The following is a 20,269-nucleotide window of genomic DNA, read 5'->3' as shown; positions in this document are numbered from 1 at the left end:
GCAGGTCTCGTCAGAAAAACCGACAACCAAATTCTGCTGCGGTGAACTGAACTGAATGGTTTTACGAGGGAAAGAAATCCCTGGAAAAAATGGACAGAACCCCCCAGACAAATTAATTCCACATTACTGTTTAGCAGTATTAAATACTTTAAAGGATTGTAAAAAGTTCCATAATTTGGAAATAATGAAAACTCTGCTCTGTCTCATTGAAAGAACACCCGAAACTCAAGGAAAACCAACAGTGAGTCTAGAAGTATATGGTACTATCAGGGAAATAAGGTAGAAAGGAGCTTTAGACCCAACCCGCCAGATGTTAATCCACCTAATTTCTTAACAAGAGCTAAATGAATGTATTCTAAAACGGTGTAATGAAGTAAAACAGCACTAAATATATATATATATATAAATAAAATTCCTTCCAGTAGCACCTTAGAGACCAACTAAGTTTGTTCTTGGTATGAGCTTTCGTGTGCATGCACACTTCTGTGCATGCACACGAAAGCTCATACCAAGAACAAACTTGGTTGGTCTCTAAAGTGCTACTAGAAGGAATTTTTTATTTTTTATTTTGTTTTGACTATGGCAGTCCAACACGGCTACCTACCTTCTCAAGAATATGTTCATCTTACCTTAAATGCAGCTTCCCCTTGAATAAGTAGCAAAATATCATTAAAAAAAAGTTTCTACCTTTTTGCCTTCAGTAGGTTCATCTGATTGTATATTTATTGGTAAAGATAAACAGTATAAAAATGGTTTGTTTTTCAATAAGAATGGGCAAAGACTGAGGATGACTTTTTATGTCACATATTATATCTATTTCCAGTTTAATCCTGTGTGTGTGTGTGTGTCCATGTATTCAAATAAATAAATCCCATACCACATATCGGAATGGAAATCCCAACCACATCTGCCAGACGTGAACTAGATTAATAGCACAATATGTTAGTTATTTAGCTAGATTCTCATCAGCTGCTGTGTGGAAGGTTCCGTCCTACTGGGGAAACAGACCAGCCAGGAGGACTGAACCTTTCACTCAGCAGCTGGTGAAAGGAAGGTTTAATACTGCTGGTGCTACTTTTGCCAGCGCATCTCCTATGGGAAAGCAAACCTACCCCTGTGGATCAGCTTTGACAGGTGGATGAGATCACAAACCTATCAATAACCGGACATGATGTCAGGGACTGACTGGATAAGGAAGAGTGGCAAGCGCTGTCTACTCTAGAGCACAGGGATGACACCCAAGACGACTTGGACCCCGGATCATGGTGGTGGGACACTGGAGAGCAGTCTGGGAGATGGAATGACCTAGGAGGTGCTGGAATCAGGGTTTGAGTGGGGGTCAGAAGGAGGCCCTTCCAGGACAGGGCTAGAGGCTGGGAGTTGCAGTGTGAGCACAGACTCAGAGAGGAGTCAGAGACTGCCCTTGCTACCCAGCAACATGATAATCTCAGACCTGCTGGCTCTCCTCCCTCTCTGACACCCCCCTCTAGGAGAGTCCGGCAAATTTCTGAGCAACAGGCCAGACAGGCCCAGAGGAGGAGCCCTCCCGACCGACACAGCCTTTGTCTTATTGGGAGAGATCCAGAGTGAGAGGCTAGAGGCGAAGGGCAGGGCCAGTGGTCAGTTTCAGCAACATCTCAAGTTGAAGGAGTCGAGCCTGAGTAACTCTGCTGTGTTGTTACTTTTTATGGATGACCCAATTGCCTGATGGCTCCTTGACACATGTCAGATGACTGACAGGTTAGTGGGCCTGCCCAAGTGTCAAAAGTTTGCCCATGGGTGTGGTGGGGAGATGAAGATCTGGCCCACAGGGCCAAAAAGATTCTCCATTCCTTTCCTTAGCTAAAATCATCAGCAGGACTCCTTCAAAGCAGCTTCACTGCCAAATTCCACCCTATTGTTAATATTAGAACCTCCTGAAATTTATTGTTATCATCATCATCATCGTCGTCATCATCATGAAGATGAGTTCTGAGTCAAAATGGTCCATGTTTAATGCTCATTTTAAAAGGTTCAATTTGTGTGCATGTATATCATGTATATTATTATCTTGCTGTGTTTGTCTTGGTAACACTACCTGTATTTGATCGTTTATTGTCAGCAGACCAAATAAACTGAACAACAACATGACCAAGATGTGTTGGTGAGGAAACTGTGGGATCTCAGAACCATTCCCAGTACTGCTTTGCAGTGATTTTCCTTGTTTCTTAACAGGGAAGCCACAAATGTGATCAATGTCTTTATCTTCTGGAAATCTTACAATTGATTTCAATGTCCGTAACACGCTTAACTGGCTATGGGATTTTGTGCCATCAGTAAGCTGATGGGCCCAGAGGTTTTTCCTTGTCATATAATGCCAGTCTCTGCTTATAGTCAATCACAGCGATATCTCCCAAGAGCTCATTTCAACAAATTCACATTGTGAAAAGTTCGTGACAAGTCTGTTGAATTGTCACTTAGAACCCAGCGTTGCTATTTTCGCTGATTTGACTCAAGTGACCATATTACAACAAGGGTATAATATTCTGGTGCTGTTTGGGAACAATTTATAGAGGTTGGGCTTTGATTAATGAAAGCTCAACATTGCATGGGGAGGAAATACCTGAAAGATTGCTGCTTCACCTAGGGAAGTGGATTGCCCTGTTGAAAAGTACTCTTAGCTGCTCCCAACTTTGTTGCCCCGGAAACTCAACACTTGGGGCATCTTGCATAAGTGCTCCAAGATAATGCTTTTTAAAGTTTGCTTCAAGATTATGAAGCTACAAGAGACTTGAGAGTTTAGTACTTGTAACATTTTAGAAAATTAATCAGAGGCTAGCTACATGCTTTTCTGCTGTGCTGTTTAGCACCCCAACCAATTTGCTCATTTTAGTTCTTGGCAATAGTATATTCCCATTTTGCCTCAACTCTTCTGAAAGCCAGCTTGTTCCCGCCAAATTTCAGTTGATCCAAGATGTCACTCCATTTAGAGAAAGCTGGCTCCACCCCCGAGACTTGCTGCAATAGAAATTTGAGTATGTAAAACGACAATGCACGTGGTCGAAATTTTTAAGTTATTTATTTCAGTAGGAAAATTCTATTTTTAAGTCCATACTTGTAGCCATGTTGAAATAGCTAATGCAAACACGCAATTCAAAATGCACGCACGCACACACACACGCACACACCTATTAAAAATCAGGAGGGATAAGGACAAGGAACAGCGAACCTGCACATCACTCATGGAGATCATAGTGCATTCAACCTCAATCAAAATGGTGCTTCAGGTCAACAGGGAAGAACATTCATTAAAAATGGCTTGTGTTTTGCGTAACGTGGACTTTGCATCTCTTTCTTTCTCCCCCTCCCATAAATTAACTTGTAGTAGGTTATGAGTAGCATAAGCAATAAATTAGTTTGTAATTCAGGATTCCAGGAATAGTAGTAGTTATTGAATTTGGACATTGCTGAACAATCAAGATGGAAAACATATTTCTCCTTATTTCTCCATTGCACCAAAGAAATATTTTTGGCTACTTGGTTGTTCAACAAGGCCAAGATTCAAGAACTATCCCAATATGGACAGTAGTTTCCTTCATCTATTCACAAACTTTCACAATGAGTCTCTTATGATACTGCAATATCCATTTCTAGATGTGAACATTTACTTTTCACAACCTGCAGCTGTCAACTGGTTGCACTATCATATCTGAGATTTAGACTTAAAAATATATTCGGTTATGATTCACATGGGTGGGTGGGGGGAATGTAACACTTTCCTCAGTATCTGAAGAAATAACAATTGTTTCATGAACAAAGCCTTCAGATTTATTTATTAAGTTAGTTTTACTCAAGTTTAATTTTGTTTCTCAAAACCCCAGTACATCAAAGCTTAAAGACAAATGTGTTACGTTACTTACCAAATTTTGCATAGGATTTTTTTCCTGATGAGTTCCATACATTGATATACTTTTAAAAAAGGAAACATGCTTTCTGTATGAGTGTTCAAATAACGCAATAAACCAAATGGGGGGCATGTTCCAATTTCTCTTGAGTGCCATTAGGTGACTGAAAAAATCCAATGAAAATATTGAAATGCTTTAGAGGTTATTTATATTTAGGTAACGAGAGTTCAGATGTGACCTGGTCTACCTTAAAACCTTAGGTTGCTAGTATGACAGAGACATTTCAAACACACAGCATCATGGAATGCTCAGTTCATAAATTGGGTTTAACTAGCTTGAAAGTCTATACTGTGTGATATCCAGAGCTGCTCTTTTAAATGACTCAAGTGCTCACACACTCCAATGGTGCTGATGTGGGTTGGGCCTGGCTGTCCTGAAGTGCCCAGCATACCATAGGACCTTACCACCTAGCAAAGGTCTGAATTGTCATCTAAATCAGCTGTATACTATTGTTAAAAAAAACTTGAGAATGGAATGAATCAAAACCACTGGGTCCACTACTATACTAATACTGAATTTCAAAGCAAAAGGAAGGCAACAACAACTGAGTTACTATACTGACTATTCAAGCTTCAATGAGGCTTGCATTGGGCTCCTTCAAAAAACAAAACAAAACACAATTTGCATGAATGGGGTAATGCATAGGAATAGTGCTGGTTGGCTAGCTCAGTTGGTCTTCAAACGGGTAATTAAGGCACTGGCAAACATCTTATGTAGATATGTTGTGCCCATCATGCAATGATGGGCAGGAAATGGCATTCTGCTTTGAAGGGACATTTTGCATCTGCTTATCATTTTAATTGCAGCTTTTAACCTTAGACACAAGCCATTTTTAATGGAAGAAAGGGAGCAACTTGCAACCAGCAAACTATTAAAAAGGATAATTTTTCAGGGAAATGAAAACTGGCTATTTAGTACCAGTTTTAGTGTTTTTCATAGCGGCCAGCATAACAAGTGAGAAAAGTAGATCAGGATTAATAACACTTAGGAATGAAAGAGAAATATGTACAAAACAATGAGAACAAAGATGCAACTGGAAAGGTCACCTCATGACTGAGTATCCCTGACCAATACACAGGGTTATAGGAATGTTGTTTCAAAATCAGCAAGCAAACTATGAGTTTTGCTTCACAATATTATTTACATCAGTCATTATAACTGGTGGTGGTGTGTTTCTAATAGCAACATTCACAACAGGCATTTACAGTTCAAGTGTTACCCGCAAACTATTTGTGCAAGCACTTTCAGGGTCATTTTTCTTACAGTCTCCATGTGGGGAAAAAATGTGTGAATCAAGGATACAGGTACAGTGCTTGCATCACATTTCCCCATGTACATTGACGTAATTTCCATGAAGGAAAAAGTCATGTGTGAAGTTCTCCTTACCTGTGGTTTCATTACATGGAATTTTTTTTTGGCTGAAATATGTCAGGAAAGGATTCTGATGACATTAAACAACTTAACATCCTGCTGTCCAATTACAAATGAGCAGGACAAGAACAAAATTACCGGTACCCAGGATGGTAGAATGAGTGAAAAACTAAGTGAAACACCATGTGAAACAACTGATCCCTAAAGTTTATTGCATGGGAAGTGAAGAAAATTGATGTATTTGAACTTAAGCTTGATAAATTCAGTTAAGGAGTGCTATAGAGATTCTCCAGTCAAGGTGCTGATAACAGCAGTGTGAAAAACAGGCACAGTAGGAGGAAGGTATTCTGTATTTGTTGTATGTTTTCAACCTTAATAAGGGTGTTTTTTTAAGATTTTAACAGAATAATTTTACTCTTTTGAATTAAACATTCCTTGTAGGAAATTTCAAAACATCTTATTAAACATCTTACCAAATTACTGCAGCACAATCAATTTCATTTTTACAAAGTGCTCACAGAAATCGGCACATTACTCAGAGAGTGTGAACTATAGTGTGAATCGTTTTGTTAAAATCAAAACATCACTTATTCAAGATACTAAGACTAATTGACTGGTTTTAGGTGGAATAATAAAAAACATAGAAAAATATATATATTTAGCAACCAGTATCTGAGGTCACAGGAAAAACTTGAAGCATTTTCAATTTATCACTGTCAAATAAATTTGACAAAGAATTCCTGCTACTGTTAAAATTCACACAGGTAGCTTAACATTTTAAAAAGTTACTTGTGATAACAAGCAATTAAAATGCCTCATTCAGACACAGATTGCTTTGATATTTTTTGGATGGGAGCCTTGTTTTAAAAGCCATTTGTTTCAAAGTAAATTAATTTAATGGAATTCATAGCATTGTGGTGTGAAATTTTACATCACAGAATTTAACACAATGCATTTTGAATCATACTGTAGTAACTAAATAGTTATTTCTACCATTAGTATCTTTAAAAGACTATTCATTTACAAAAGAAACTATAAAAGAAATATTATAAATCAAGTCTCCTTTTTTACCTCAAATTTTTGGTAAACGGGGGAAGGGGTGTAGTAACATGTGGCCATATGTAAAAAGATGTAAAAAGCTTATTTTTAACAAATTGACCACCTCATAAAACTGGAATGGCTCAGTAGTTGTGCGTAATCTTAAGACAATCTAAGTTCATGTAATGTATCAATCATGTTAGTTGAAACCTATGAAATTGTCACAACTCTCTCTGCTAATTCTCATAAACTAGAAAAAGCAGTTTCATTTTCAATCAAAGTTTTCTGATGAATGTATTATATTTGAAGCTGGATAAAAGCATTGGCAAAATGTAGTCAGGACCGTTTGCCAGCTTTTAATACTGTCTTTCCTACCTTTTGAAACTTGCTGTATGGATCTAAGAAAAGGCTGTCAACCCGGTTTGGTTTTCAGTCAATTTGTAGGATCATTATGTGTGTGCTGCAGTCACAAAAACAATCATCTCCATTTAACGTAGATTTTGATGTAATGAACTGGTCTCATGAACTCTACCAAAAAGGTTGTCTAGATTGTAGCTAACCATATCCTTAAAAGACTTCAAAACTAATTGAAGAGAAGATGTACTGTGCTATAATCTGGACAGAATATTGAAAAATTTCACAAAGGCCCATTTAGTGTGCCAAAAACCTAATGAAGTACCACAGGGGGGAAATGTAATGTGAATTGGCCCTCTGTTTGTTTAGGTTTTTTTTTTTTGCAAACCTGCATCATATAAACGGGTTCCCAGTTGCATCTCTCTACTCATAAAAACATGAAGAAGAAATATGGTTAGCCTGCAATGTATCTACACAATTGTTTTCTCTCTTTCTCTTAAAAAAATAAAAATTCCACAGGATTACCTTCCATAATACTAAGTACATACATTTATAGTGTTGTGTTGCAGATGTTTTTCGTTTTTGTTTTTTTTTCTAAAAAAAAAGCTTATTCTGAAAAGAAACATGTAGTAATTTTAAAAAGGAAAGTTGTGCAAATTCTGTACAGTAATACTGCTGGCTATGAAGATGTCTCTCTCTTTCTTTTTAATGAAACACCCAACATGGGTTATTGTGGGAAGACATGTAAACTAAGTGACACAGAACACCACAACAAGGTCAGAACTGAACATTCATTCTTCATGGGGCAAATATTCGAAACCTGTTAATATTATTATGGGAAGAAGAAAAAAGGAGCAGATTCAAACATCAATCGCTTAGAAATATGAACTGATATTTGCAGCTTCAGAGCAACTTTCATGTCGTTATTATTCTTTTCCTCTGCAGACGGCTGCCAGTCTCTGCCCTATCCTAACGAATTAGGGGGGAAGCTCTTTGGAAAATTTGGGGTCTGGAAGTATGAGTCAGCAGAATTCTACTCTGAAGCAGATAAAAATAAAAAGATTGTTACTCATCTGTGAATAAACTTGAGCATAGAGCTAACGCATGATAATCTGCAGAATGAATACAATCTTTTTCTCTTATTTACTAGGACTGCTGTGCTGTGGTATAATCCTACTTGCCTTCAAATGAAAAGAAGGCATCATCGGAAGGTTCTGAAGACGCCTCAAAGCATTTCAGAAAAGAACCACATGCAAAAAAAAGAAGAGAAAAGGGAGGGAGGCATCTTTTGAAATGCAACAATTTCCCACAAATGTGGTCAAAAAGTGTAGTTACACATTTGATTTTCATGTAGGAAATAATCCACTCTTATAAATTTTTATTCTATCAATGCTTTCTCTCATGCCAAGTTCTTACTTTACTTGGTTATGCTGAGGGTTGCATTTTGTGAGCTTTTGCTACGGAGATCTGATTTCTATATCTGATACAGAAGAGTTCAGTGCAACTCAGAATTCCAAACTACAAATACAGGCATTGTGCGTCCCAATCTGCAAGAAGAGATGTGAAGTAAGACTGTCACTTGTAAAATGTTATCAATGCAACAAAAGATGGGGCTTTAAACGGTAAACAGGCCCATTGAAAAGCTTTACAATGCATTGTTGGGGAAATAAAAGAATGTCACCCATTTGAAAATACACTGAGGAATAAAGGCTCAGTTCTGACCTGATGATATTTCCCAGAGCTTGCTTTACAAAATCCTGCAGACTATTTCTATCAGGAAATTTACAACCAAGAACTCTGAAAAAGGAGGGTGTGGTGTTTTAATGTTCAGCTGTTGTGCCACTTGTCGGAAAGAAAATCCCCATATACAGTACTAGGTTCCACAAAGACAGTGCTTTGAGAAAAAGAATAAACTTGCATATATTACATTTATCACATTCTAAGCATAAACAAATAAAACAGTGATGCCAATTATCTGAGCCCCCAAAGAACTGATATGAAGGGATACAAGTGTAGTAGTAACTGCACATTCTTCAAGAACACACAAGCTGTGTCCTTGCAAACCTGCCCATTAACACAGCCCTTAAGCGGTATGAGGTTTCCTTTTACAAAGAAACAAAGGGGGACTTTTAAATTCAAAGATAACAAAGTTAACACAAATGCGAATGAGCTACATCTGATTTAACCTAAGCACGGGCACCGCCAGAGGTTTCTTTCTTTCTTTTACACACACACACACACACACACACCACACACAGAGAGAGTATTTGGTGTTTCATGTTGGATTTCCTGTCATTCTTTAAGGCAGTGGTTTCCACAGGTCAATTCAGAAAATATTAAGCAGCAACATGGTCCATGGCAGTTCCTCTTGCACTTCCATCCCCTGAATTCTTAGTATGTTTTTTGTTCAGTACTTCAGAGATTTGAAACTCTGTTTACCATCTTTGTTCTGGCACAGAAGTACAGCTGGGCATGCTTCCGCCAGAACCTCCATCCTCAAACTAGGAGACAGACAGACAGCATTCACAAGTGTCATCTTCGTTCATGTTTTGAAGAAGTTTGTCACTCAAAAGTCATCAAGTTGGCAGGAACCTAAAAACATACGCAATGGTTTCGTAAGGAAAATTAGATTTCTAGGTTATAGAAATCTATAACCTAGTTATAGGTTATAAAACTGGTGCAAAAGGGAAACAATGGCTTCCTGCGAGGAATGAAGAAATCTGTCAATCTTGGTTTTGCTCAGTTTCTCATCTTTAAAATCTTAATTCAGTCTGTCACAATTTCACATCAGTTTGTGGTGTTTAGTTTTAAAAGCTCTCATGAAAATTCATCAGCATTTTTAGTGTGCATTTCTCCTATTTTTTGCTAACATAATTTTTGTAAATTATTTTCACTAATAGATGCCCTTCAATCTGTATTTCCCCCAATATATATATATATTTAAAAACCCATTTTTGTTAGATAACTGCATCACAAAATTCAGAGAAGTACGAATTTCAAACTCCATGTATTGTTTGGGGAAAAGCAAATTAGGCAGTTTTGCATTAAAATGTGAAACAGCCCCGCCTTCATTCCTACTTCCTGATGTGAAAATAAACCATAAGGTATCTTATCTTTTTGGGTATCATCTCCAAAGGCCAGTGAGCTGGAGATTGCCCACTACTGTACAAGTTTGCTTGCATGTGAGGAAAAATGTCTATTTTGTTTTCTTGCTTGCTAGTAGGATTTGTGGCCTGAATTAGGCAGAATATAAAGGGGTAATCTCTCCCCCTGCTCAATCTGGAGTCAATCCATGACTATTCCTGAACAGCACCTATGTCTCTTGATAAGATAGCAACAATAAATGTTATTGGACTGGGTGTTGTTGTTTTGCAGTTAAATAGTGATCTTATTCAGAAGCCAATTTATTAGCCGTGCTGAGAATATCACTCAGCCATTCACCCCACCACAAAAAATGAATGGGTGCTCCTCTTCTTATTCCGAACTATAGTTTACTATAAGAGCATAAATTCAATGATAGACAGACAAAGGAAGAAATAACAGAGGTTCTCAGGGCAATCAAAATGTTATTTTCTTTACCACTGGAGAGCTACACATTTCCATAAGGTCAAAACAGAAGTGACTGTAGGAATCCATTACAGTATTTTAGATTGCTCTTCCTAGTGAGATCCAAAGTTGAGGCACAACCAGTTGCAACCTTCCTAATTTCTTTGAATTCAAATAATTTTTCCCTCTGCAGAGAGTTTGAAGGTTGGTCAGAAGTTATAACAAGTCTCTCTGAAAGTGCACACCCAGAGCCAATCAGCTGAATGCATGACTTCAAGGAGATTGCAGTAAATCAGTTGATTGGCAGTTATAGCAACCTCCTTTAAACTTTGACAGATGTCAGTCATTTAACATCACTATGATAGCAGATGACTCATGTGGGTGGCCCCACCTACCAGTCAAAGTTGGCCTGAGGGGGGTGGGGGTTTAGGAATCGGCCCCACTGGCTGGATCTAGTTCCCCACTCACAATGTAATCGAACGCTTAATATTTGTGTAGGTCTGTTTATTTTTTGAAAGATTGTTTCTAAATTTAGCAGAGCCACTTCTTAGGTATTTTATGCAGATATTGGGAAAGGATATGCATTTAACATGGCATAGTAACTTTTAAATTTCACAATAGGGGCAGAAGGGTAAAGGTTATCTGCTCTGGATGTCTTGGCCTTGGTTTACATCTCATTCCTCTGAGTGCTGGATATGTATGTAATAAGGAGTGAGACGTTTGCTAGCAAAAAATACTGATATTGTGCTCAGGGAAAAGAAATATAGTACTAGATTTTTCAGCCATACTAAGTCTAGAGATATGTTTGTGTGCAAGTGGAATAAACTTGTGCAAATGCAACGGGACCCCTTCCTCATTTCATCCTCCCTGCAGCCTCAAAATCTGAAACAAGTGGGTTGGGGGGTCCCAGTGTATAGTATGAAAGCACATGAGGCCAGTACTTTGCTGAAACTGAACAAGTCTGGGAATGCTTAGGGCTTGGATGGGAGAATGCCTTGGAGTCAAAAGTTTGCTGCTTTGGTTACATGGTGGAAGAAAGGGACAATATAAATGTAAGAAAACTAAAATTAAATAACCATGTAAGTGGAGCACATTTTGAGGGAATAAAAACAACATAAACGTATATCAAGCAAAGCATGATTTCTACAGAACGGAATCAGGGTTCAATAGCACAATAGTTATACAATGCTGAGCTTTTAAAGATAAATCGTGGAGGGCATTAAGAGTGGGTAGGAAGGGAGAGTTTCACAGGGCATAAAATCTGAAAAAATCTGACAATTATGAACGATATTTACTTATATATCTATCCGTTCCTATGAATTACTTCTTAATTTTCCTTGGAAAATGGTGATTCATGTAGAATCTTTAACTTTGTTTTCATAATCTTGCTCAAGGCCCTCAAAGCAGACTTTATTTTTTATTTTATTTTTTTGGGGGGGAAACTCCTCTAATGCAATCAATGGGAGCCATTTATTTCATGGACTGTATGAGGAAATGTGACACATTGCCAAATGCTGCACTTTTGATTGCTTGTGTATTTAAATGCGTCCCATGGGAAATAAATGCAGACCAGGAACTCATTTTTACATGCACTTAACATGCACTCATTGTTTTAAGCTGCTAATTAGAGATATATGACACTACCTATCTTCAGTAACGCCAGGAGCTATTAGAAGAGGCCATTATGTGAACTGAACAATGGTTATTCCGAGCAAGACTGAAGACTGACTTTTGTACAGAATTGTTTAATATTTAGCACTCATTGCTAGTCGCCAAAGCAGGCCATAATTCCCTCACCTGCTGTCTGTTGCTCTGGCAGGCAGCACTCAGATGCTTGAACCACAGCATTGCATTCATTCTGTTACCAGCTTGAAACTTGTAGGAGTTCCCTAAATTACAAAAAGAGGGAGAACTTTCTATCATGACTAACAGACTTCAAGTTAAGCTCTTAAAAATGAGCTTAAATAAAAGAATGCAAGAAATGGGAAACAGAAAAATGCATATTAACATATAATCGTAATCTGAAAGATACCACATATTAAAAAAGAATCCCACCAAACATGGCCCTGAGTGGTGTATGGTACTTGAAAGGCAGGACAGTGTTAAGATAGATAGAAAGTTACTAAAGTAAATTAGAAATGAAAGCAGAGGAGAGAACGGGGGAAGTCCCCCTAATTAGATTGAAATAAGATTACAATTAAACTAATGAAGTATTGGTGTGTTCCGGTGTAGATGTTAGGTATGTATGTAGGTATGTATTTTCTTTCTTTTATTTTTGTTTTTCTTCTGTGTTGTATTTGTTGTTTTTTATGATGTGTTGTATTTGTTTATGCTTGTTGTGGAAAACCAATAATTTTTTGTAAAAAAAAGAAAAGAAAGGCAGGACAGACATTTTTATTTAAATTGATATGAACACAAAAATGAAAATATCTAGATCACATGTCTAATATTTCAGTTCATGAAATCAGAACCCTTGAAAATGTTAGATCTCTACTCAAAAGAGGGAGAAGCTATCCACTGAGCAGTCAAGACCCTCCTGAGGCTCAAATTCCTGGCATACAAACCAGGAGTTCTTGAGCTGATAAGGTAATTCCAGTCCAGTCCAGCTTTGCACATTCTGGATTCTGACAATATGAGGTTGAGAGCTTGATGGGCAAAGCAGTAATTGTTACATCTGCCCTGACTTGTCCTGCATGATGAAGAACTCAAATTCACAACCCCAGTTCTGTCCAAGGCTTTAATGAGTAAATCACATTGGTATATAAGGCAAGTTAAAGGTTGCAGGATTCAGCACTGAAACTACTAGTATGGAAGGCTCAAGAACTCTAGCTTTCAGATCACTTGCAATCAGAATTTCCCCTGCTACTTCTCAAAAGCAAGGGGAACAGATTATTGTTTTCGAATAAGGTAATTCCTTGAGACATTTTAATCTTGAGGAGATAAGAGAGCCATGAATCGTTTTAGTAATTAGAATTAAAATGCTTTTCAGCTACAGTGCTATCCTGAAGAAATACTTCATATAAAGTCTAACTTTAAAAATAGCAATGCCAACAGGCCCTGGAAAGCAGACTGGAAAAGTCACACAAATATTTGGGAACAGTTCTGAGCTAATTTATTTAATGTGGTTGTTTCTGCTTCTATAGTATTTTTACTGAATGGTTTAACTATCTGCAAGCCACCCTAAAATCCAATCTTGGACTGTAACGTTAGATATTACATTTTAAAATATGAAAAAATTCCCTCAAAACATTTCGAAGTGTCCAAACAGACAATGAAATATTTCTATAGCACAGTCATACCTCGGGTTGTGCTCGCTGTGGGTTGCGTTCACTGCGGGATACGAACGTGCCGAACCTGGAAGTACCGGAACGGGTTACTTCCGGGTTTTGGCGCTTTCTGCATGCGCAAAGCGCTGAATTACATCACGCGCATGCACAGACGCGACACTGTGTGATACGAACGCTGCGGGTTGCGGATGTGCCTCCGTCACGGATTACGTACACAACCTGAGCGTCTACTGTACACATTTTCTTTTGCTGACCAGTGTTTGTATTTTATTCTCCTGAGGTTCATTTGGTTCCAGAAAGGCAATAACCCCATTGTCCCAAGATCACCCAGGGTCCACAATCATACGGGAAGCTACCAAGGATATTCAGTCACTGACCTTTCTCAGAATCTGTGAGCAGGAAGAGATCTGGATGTTCTGGGTCATCAGCCATCATGACCATCCATCCCACAACGGATACAGTCTTACTCGGTGTAGATTTGAACTGGAGGAAAGCGGGAAGCAACCAACAAAACCACGTTAATGGAAAGAGGAAGAAACAAACAAACCAGCAAGATATGCATTAAATGCTGCAACACAGAACAAAACAGCACTGGCTTTTTATGTCATTAATGCAAAATAGATGTTCAAAGCTGAACAGAGATGTTACATGCTACATTTAAAAGGTTTGCCTCTCCAATCCAAACATAATGTAGAATTCTGATTTTGCATGAGTGAAAAACAGGTGACAGAAAGGATGTATACAGCTACTACCATAATTGGCAATAGGAATTGGCTTTTCAATTTGTCTGAAATCTGTTGAAGACTTCTTTCATACACTGTTCTGCTTCAAATAAAAGTTATTGGCCATTTGAAATCTGAGAAAAACAGGACTCAATTTAAGGAAATCAGTTTGTGTACACATTTTGGGATGAGTGTGACTTTAGTACCCATGCTTTAGGTAAAGGTAAAGGGACCCCTGACCGTTAGGTCCAGTTGTGGATGACTCTGGGGTTGCGGAGCTCATCTTGCTTTACTGGCCAAGGGAGCCGGCGTACAGCTTCCGGGTCATGTGGCCGGCATGACTAAGCCGCTTCTGGCGAACCAAAGCAGCGCATGGAAACAGCGTTTACCTTCCCACCAGAGCGGTACCTATTTATCTACTTGCACTGTGTGCTTTTGAACTGCTAGGTTGGCAGGAGCAAGGACCGAGCAACAGAAGCTCACCCCGTCGTGGGGATTCGAACTACCAACCTTCTGATCGGCAAGCCCTAGTCTCTGTGGTTTAACCCACAGCGCTGCCTGTGTCCCATACCCATGCTTTAGAGACCTGAAAAATTTAAATGCCAATGAAATGTTACCATTGCAGAATCATCAGACTGGAGATTATCACAAGGACTGCTTTACATTGTTTAATAGCTACAGAATACATTGTGCATGGTATGCAAGTTTTGTATACTAAGACAGATCAAGCTGAACTCAGAAGGCTGCTTCCAGAGCATTTCAAGTAGGAAGATTTACAGAGTTTGGAATTGTTTTTCAAGACTGCTGCTGAGCTGAGTTGGCAGCAGAAAATCAAGATGGAGGGGCTAAGAGAGGGAACTAAGGGAGAAAAGTAGGCTAAGGGAGAAAAGTAGGCAGAGCAGCAAGTATCCAGACAGCAGTAATGATTAACCAAAAAGCAGCAGGGGAAATATTTGCAGTTGTAGAACACACAGAGTTCCCAATGAAAGGAGGGAAGAAAAAATGTCCATTCTGCTGTGGGGGGGGGGGGAAGGCAAAGTACTGTCCTGGAAAAAGCAAGGCAGCTAAACTATTATCTCTAGCAGTGAATAAAGAGCAGGAAAAGGTAATTAAGATAATGCATGTTGCGCATTAAAATATGTATAATGTCTGTTTGAGTATATCCCTCTGGATGAAGATCACATATATCAATGGGAGATGTAGTACAATGCATTGCATACATGTTTTCTTTCTGTCGCCTTCAAGGACTTTGCGGCATAGTAGAAAAGCTGAGTTCCGGACAGCGCTGCCCAGTATTTTGTCCAAGATGCTACCTGCAAAAGCAAAGAGTCATCAGATTAATACCTTTAAGAGACTAAGGCAGTTTCATTTTCATTTTATTTCTTCAGATTTTTTTAGCCCCAGCCCATTTCAAAGGGGTCTTGAGCAGGGCAATGCTTGCAAAACAAAGACATTCCAAGAAATAAAACAAAATACAACAATATCTTTTACAGTAGATTGAAATGACATTCTAGTTTTCAGCCTAGATCACTAAAGAAATGGGTCCGGCAACTGTTTCAAAAACAAATGCTTCATATAAATCGATCACTTCCAAACTGTGCTGCAGTGAGCCTCCTCAAGGGCAAATCAGCATAGCAAGACAGACCCCTTGGTAAGTAACCCGCATTTTGTGGTAATCCACACTTCTTCTCAGTCTAGGAACGAGAAAACTATGAGAAAACAGGGAGAGCAATATGATGTGGGGGCAAACACACAAAGAGGAGAACTTCCTTTCTAAAAGCCGAGTTTCCACACTAATGCCCAGCAGAAGCAGCACGATTTATGGAGGGAAACACAAGCCGCCATGTTCTTTTTCAGCAAGTCCCCTTTTTATCTTTACTGTCACGTTGCAATCCATACAATGTTCTAATCAAATAAAACTGGCCCAGAGGCAAAACGTACATATGCATTTCCTTAAAAAATTGTTACTTAATTTGAGAAGCACAGATGCAACCAAATACTGACCTCCCAAATTAAACAAGATAGCACCACCATGTTACCGGTAGTAAAGAAGGTAAAGGAATGCAAGATTCATTAAGCAAAAAAGAAACCCATTCTTTATCTAAATTTAGAGCAAGTATAAATATAAAGGATGAGATGGTTGGACAGTGTTCTCGAAGCGACTAGCGTGAGTTTGGCCAAACTGCAGGAGGCAGTGAAAGATAGGCGTGTCTGGAGTGCTCTGGTCCATGGGGTCACAAAGAGTCGGACACGACTGAACAACAACAAATAAATAAATATAAATGTTTTGGTGATTCCAAAGGTTGTCACAGTAGCCTCCATGGTGACATGTTACAATCTGTTTGAAATACTAAGAATTTTGCCTTTGCATCCCTATTTAAAATGACTAAAACAGTTATATTTATTATTGCCAGCTTTGGTTTTCAGTAATGAGAGCTGATTCAATAAATGCGGAGATGTTCTTCTCCATGGTAGCGGCTTCTACTAGGACCTGTAACATGCAACAACTGGATCTGATGGAATTGGGGGGGGGGTCCCCTAGGGTAGTGGTAACTACTTCTACAGGGGTGGGCATCCCTCAGCTTAATATCAAAAGCTCTCCCCTCTGCAAGTGAACAGCTCAGGAGACTTGCAAGAGGGATCCTCCCTGTTAAGGCAGGGAGAAAGAGCAAGAGCAGGCTTCCTCAACCTCGCCCCTCCAGATGTTTTTGGCCTACAACTCCCATGATCCCAAGCTAGCAGGACCAGTGGTCAGGGATGATGGGAATTGCAGTCCCAAAACATCTGGAGGGCCGAGGTTGAGGAAGCCTGAGCAAGAGAATAAGAAAAGAGAGGGGGAAAGAAAGAAGAGATAATATAACCTCACCCAGTTTTGACTCTGGCCATGTCCACATGTGATCCCTGACAGATCACCTCTAAATGAATGCAGCCCAAAACAAGAACAAGGGTTGCCCACCCCTGTGCTACTTCAAGAATGCAGAAGTGGCAAGCGCAGGGCAGCTTCTACAGGGGGGCTCCAGGTATCATTTGACTTGGCTGTGACTTGCCACTATTTTATTTGATTTATTTCTATCCTGCCTTTCAAACAACTGACTGCTAAAAGGACCTGAGAAACATTTTAAACAATTCATTCAATGTCTTACTGTAGGTTTTTTGCCTTCTTTCAACAAAGTCTTTCTTCTGAGAACGCCTTGAATAGTAACAGCTCCTGGATACAAATGAACAGCTAAATCCTCAGACTCTGCAGAACTATAAAGAAGAATGAGTGAAAGACGGGAATACACAAAATATCCCAATAGCAGTTCTCCAAGCATTATTTAACTTGAAATTAACATCTGTGTTAATGTTGCCATGTCATTTGTTGGATTTCACTGTGGAAAAAGTCATTGGCTATGACTTTTGGCTGCTTCAATGGATGTTTCTCCCAGAAGCAGAAGTAACATGCCCTCCAGTTCAGCAAATTAATCTTAAATAAAAATAACTTTCAACATTATGGATAGACATAATACAACTACAATAAATCTTAAACAGCAAAATGTTCAGATTCAATTTCATTTAAAAAACAACAACACCCCACTCATCTCAAACGTGTGATTTTTAATTATTCAGGCCTGGTAGAAAGATGATTTGTTAAGATTCCGAGTTGCAGAAACTGAAAAAGCAAGAGCTAAATACATGCACAATACCACACCAATGTGTTTGAAAACAGTGACAGAAGCAGCATGAAAGCAGAAAGCTTGACCCAGAGCAGTTAATTTAATCTGTTTTTACATGGCTTGTGTTCTAACAAGTGAACAGCTGACCAGTTTTCAACAGGACAAATGTGACTGATGCAACTGTGTGTGTCTCAGTGCATGCCAAGCAGCTTTATGTGGGCACAGCCATCAGCTCTCTAGAGACAGTCTGAGAATTTCTGAAGCATCTTGGAAAAATTCTTCCATTCACCCTTCATCTGTTTTGTCAAGTGTAAACTTGACAGATCTAACAACCTGAACCCGTCAAGAGTCCACCAGTTTAGGCAAGGCATCCAATGCGTATCTTAACTCCAGATTATGCTTGATTTTTATGGTTGTTTGAGCTAGGTTTCTTGGATGGCCACAGTGTTACAGAGAATGAAGTTTAATTAGGAATGTAAAACAGCTGGATGTGTATGGAAGCTTCCAAGCAGTTTTGCATAAAATGTCATTCAGAATGGGTTTAAGCCAATAACTGATGTTCATGCAATTTATTAAAATATATGACTTAGACGGGGAAGGGCACCAATGCAAAAAATTTAAGAAAGTATTTTGAATATTAAGGAGCTCAGGTACCAACATCATTCTTGCCACGCCAATTACTTTCAAAATAATACTTTAAAAAAATACATTTAGGCTTTTCCAGGTAACAGTGCAATATTTTAAGAAACGAAATTTGCAGATCAGAACAAGCCAGCCACATTCTATAAAGATATGATTAGGACACAAAAGAGGGGAGACCTATTTTTAAAGGGAAAGTTCACTGACATGATTTGCCCAAGGAAGTCAGAAAGATCAGGAGTGTCAGATTGCATCCAATTCAATATCAACCAAGTCACCAACACCAGAGGAAAAAGTCTGACCCCTGAACACAAGGGGTTGGTACCTGCTGCCCTTCATGTGGCCTCGATAGCCATTTCGTGCCATTCTTGTCACCGGACCAAGAGAATGGTATAATCTGTTCCTGTTGAATTCCATTATAAATTGTATGTATTACACATTTTTAAATTCATAGTCATTATCATTTGTCAGAACACAGCAAACAGGCTTCCTTTCTGCCACATTGCTACTACATCTCGTTCTGTGACCAACAGCATACTTCATTGAGAAAAACAGCTTTCTTATTTGGACATGTGTTCTTAATATGAGCACCCACTGTATTTTGGCATTTTTCCTGGCATCCCCATGAACGGTTTGAGAATCAGAAAAGCTGCTTTAAAACTTATCTTTTTTAAAAAAGGCAGAATAGAACTCTACATTGCTAAACACTTAAAACATATTATGAGAAGCCATTACAACAATTTTGCAGAAAAATAACAGGATAATAATACCTCAAGTTTTGCCTAGGTCTTGCAAGTAAAGTATGTACTAACTGAGGGTTTGTGCGGGGAAACCTCGGGTGCAAACACACACACACACACGCCCAGACACAGAGCTTTTAAGCATGGACTTGTGCCTGGAAAGAGCAGGCAAAAGGCAAGTGTGGATAAGCCCTCAGGATAAATTAGCGTCATTTTTATGTGTAATTATTAGTTTATTTCCTAAATGTTTATACTTATTTACATTATTGCTTGTATCACAAGATGCAGTATTTTCAAAAAATATCAAATGCAAGGCTGCGCTTACATTGTTTCAAGTAATGGCACCTTTTACTTTTAAACAACTTCAGAGCTTAAAAAGAAAAGCACTATTTCCTATGAGCAATACAGCTGATTAAAATGGTAAAAATACAACCAGATCCATAAATTTCATTTGAATACAACTTCAATACTTACTACCTTAAATATTCACTAATTATTTTACAACCTTTGGTTAAGAAACAGTATTTACCAACAACTGAATTTTTTTGATGACTTAACACTAACCAAGAGAGGCAGGTTCAACCACATCCATTTTTGTAATGTATAAATGCCTTAATATCCAAGTTTCCAAGTCATGTACAATTGGGTTATGGCATAAAATCATTTAAAAATCAGGAAAAACTCACTTAAAATGCCTGCTTAAATGAATAAATAAAAAGTCTTCACGAAGTGTGAAGAGTTCAACAGGGAGGGGGCCTGAGTAATTTGAGTGGGAGAGAGTTCCACAGAATTGAACCGACAATACTGAATGCCTGGTTCCTGATTGAAGAAGAAGAAGAGGAGTTTGGATTTGATATCCCGCTTTATCACTACCCGCAGGAGTCTCAAAGCGGCTCACATTCTCCTTTCCCTTCCTCCCCCACAACAAACAATCTGTGAGGTGAGTGGGGCTGTGAGACTTCAGAGAAGTGT

The 20,269-nt window shown here is 38.7% G+C and overlaps 1 protein-coding gene across 3 annotated transcripts in view; it reads right to left on the bottom strand.

Annotated features, from left to right (window-relative positions):
- Nucleotides 1-8,505: 8,505 nt before the first annotated feature.
- The window catches only part of RALGPS2 (Ral GEF with PH domain and SH3 binding motif 2), an 88,982-nt gene continuing 77,218 nt past the window's right edge, over nucleotides 8,506-20,269 (bottom strand). For 2 of the 3 annotated variants that reach the window (XM_033151281.1, XM_033151282.1), the window contains exons 15-20: nucleotides 18,883-18,960; nucleotides 17,406-17,511; nucleotides 15,483-15,575; nucleotides 13,918-14,023; nucleotides 12,051-12,142; nucleotides 8,506-9,299 (exon numbers count right to left, since the gene is read on the bottom strand). In XM_033151281.1, coding sequence (XP_033007172.1) covers nucleotides 9,270-9,299; nucleotides 12,051-12,142; nucleotides 13,918-14,023; nucleotides 15,483-15,575; nucleotides 17,406-17,511; nucleotides 18,883-18,960 — 505 coding nt within the window. In that variant the 3' untranslated portion in view covers nucleotides 8,506-9,269. The remainder of the gene's footprint in view (nucleotides 9,300-12,050; nucleotides 12,143-13,917; nucleotides 14,024-15,482; nucleotides 15,576-17,405; nucleotides 17,512-18,882; nucleotides 18,961-20,269) is intronic. The other variant, XM_033151283.1, reaches the window with a different exon arrangement.

This window comes from Lacerta agilis, chromosome 6, assembly GCF_009819535.1.
Source record: "Lacerta agilis isolate rLacAgi1 chromosome 6, rLacAgi1.pri, whole genome shotgun sequence".
NCBI classification, from domain to species: domain Eukaryota; kingdom Metazoa; phylum Chordata; class Lepidosauria; order Squamata; family Lacertidae; genus Lacerta; species Lacerta agilis.
The sequence above is the reverse complement of the archived record's forward strand: the minus strand, read 5'-3'. Positions and strand labels throughout refer to the sequence as shown.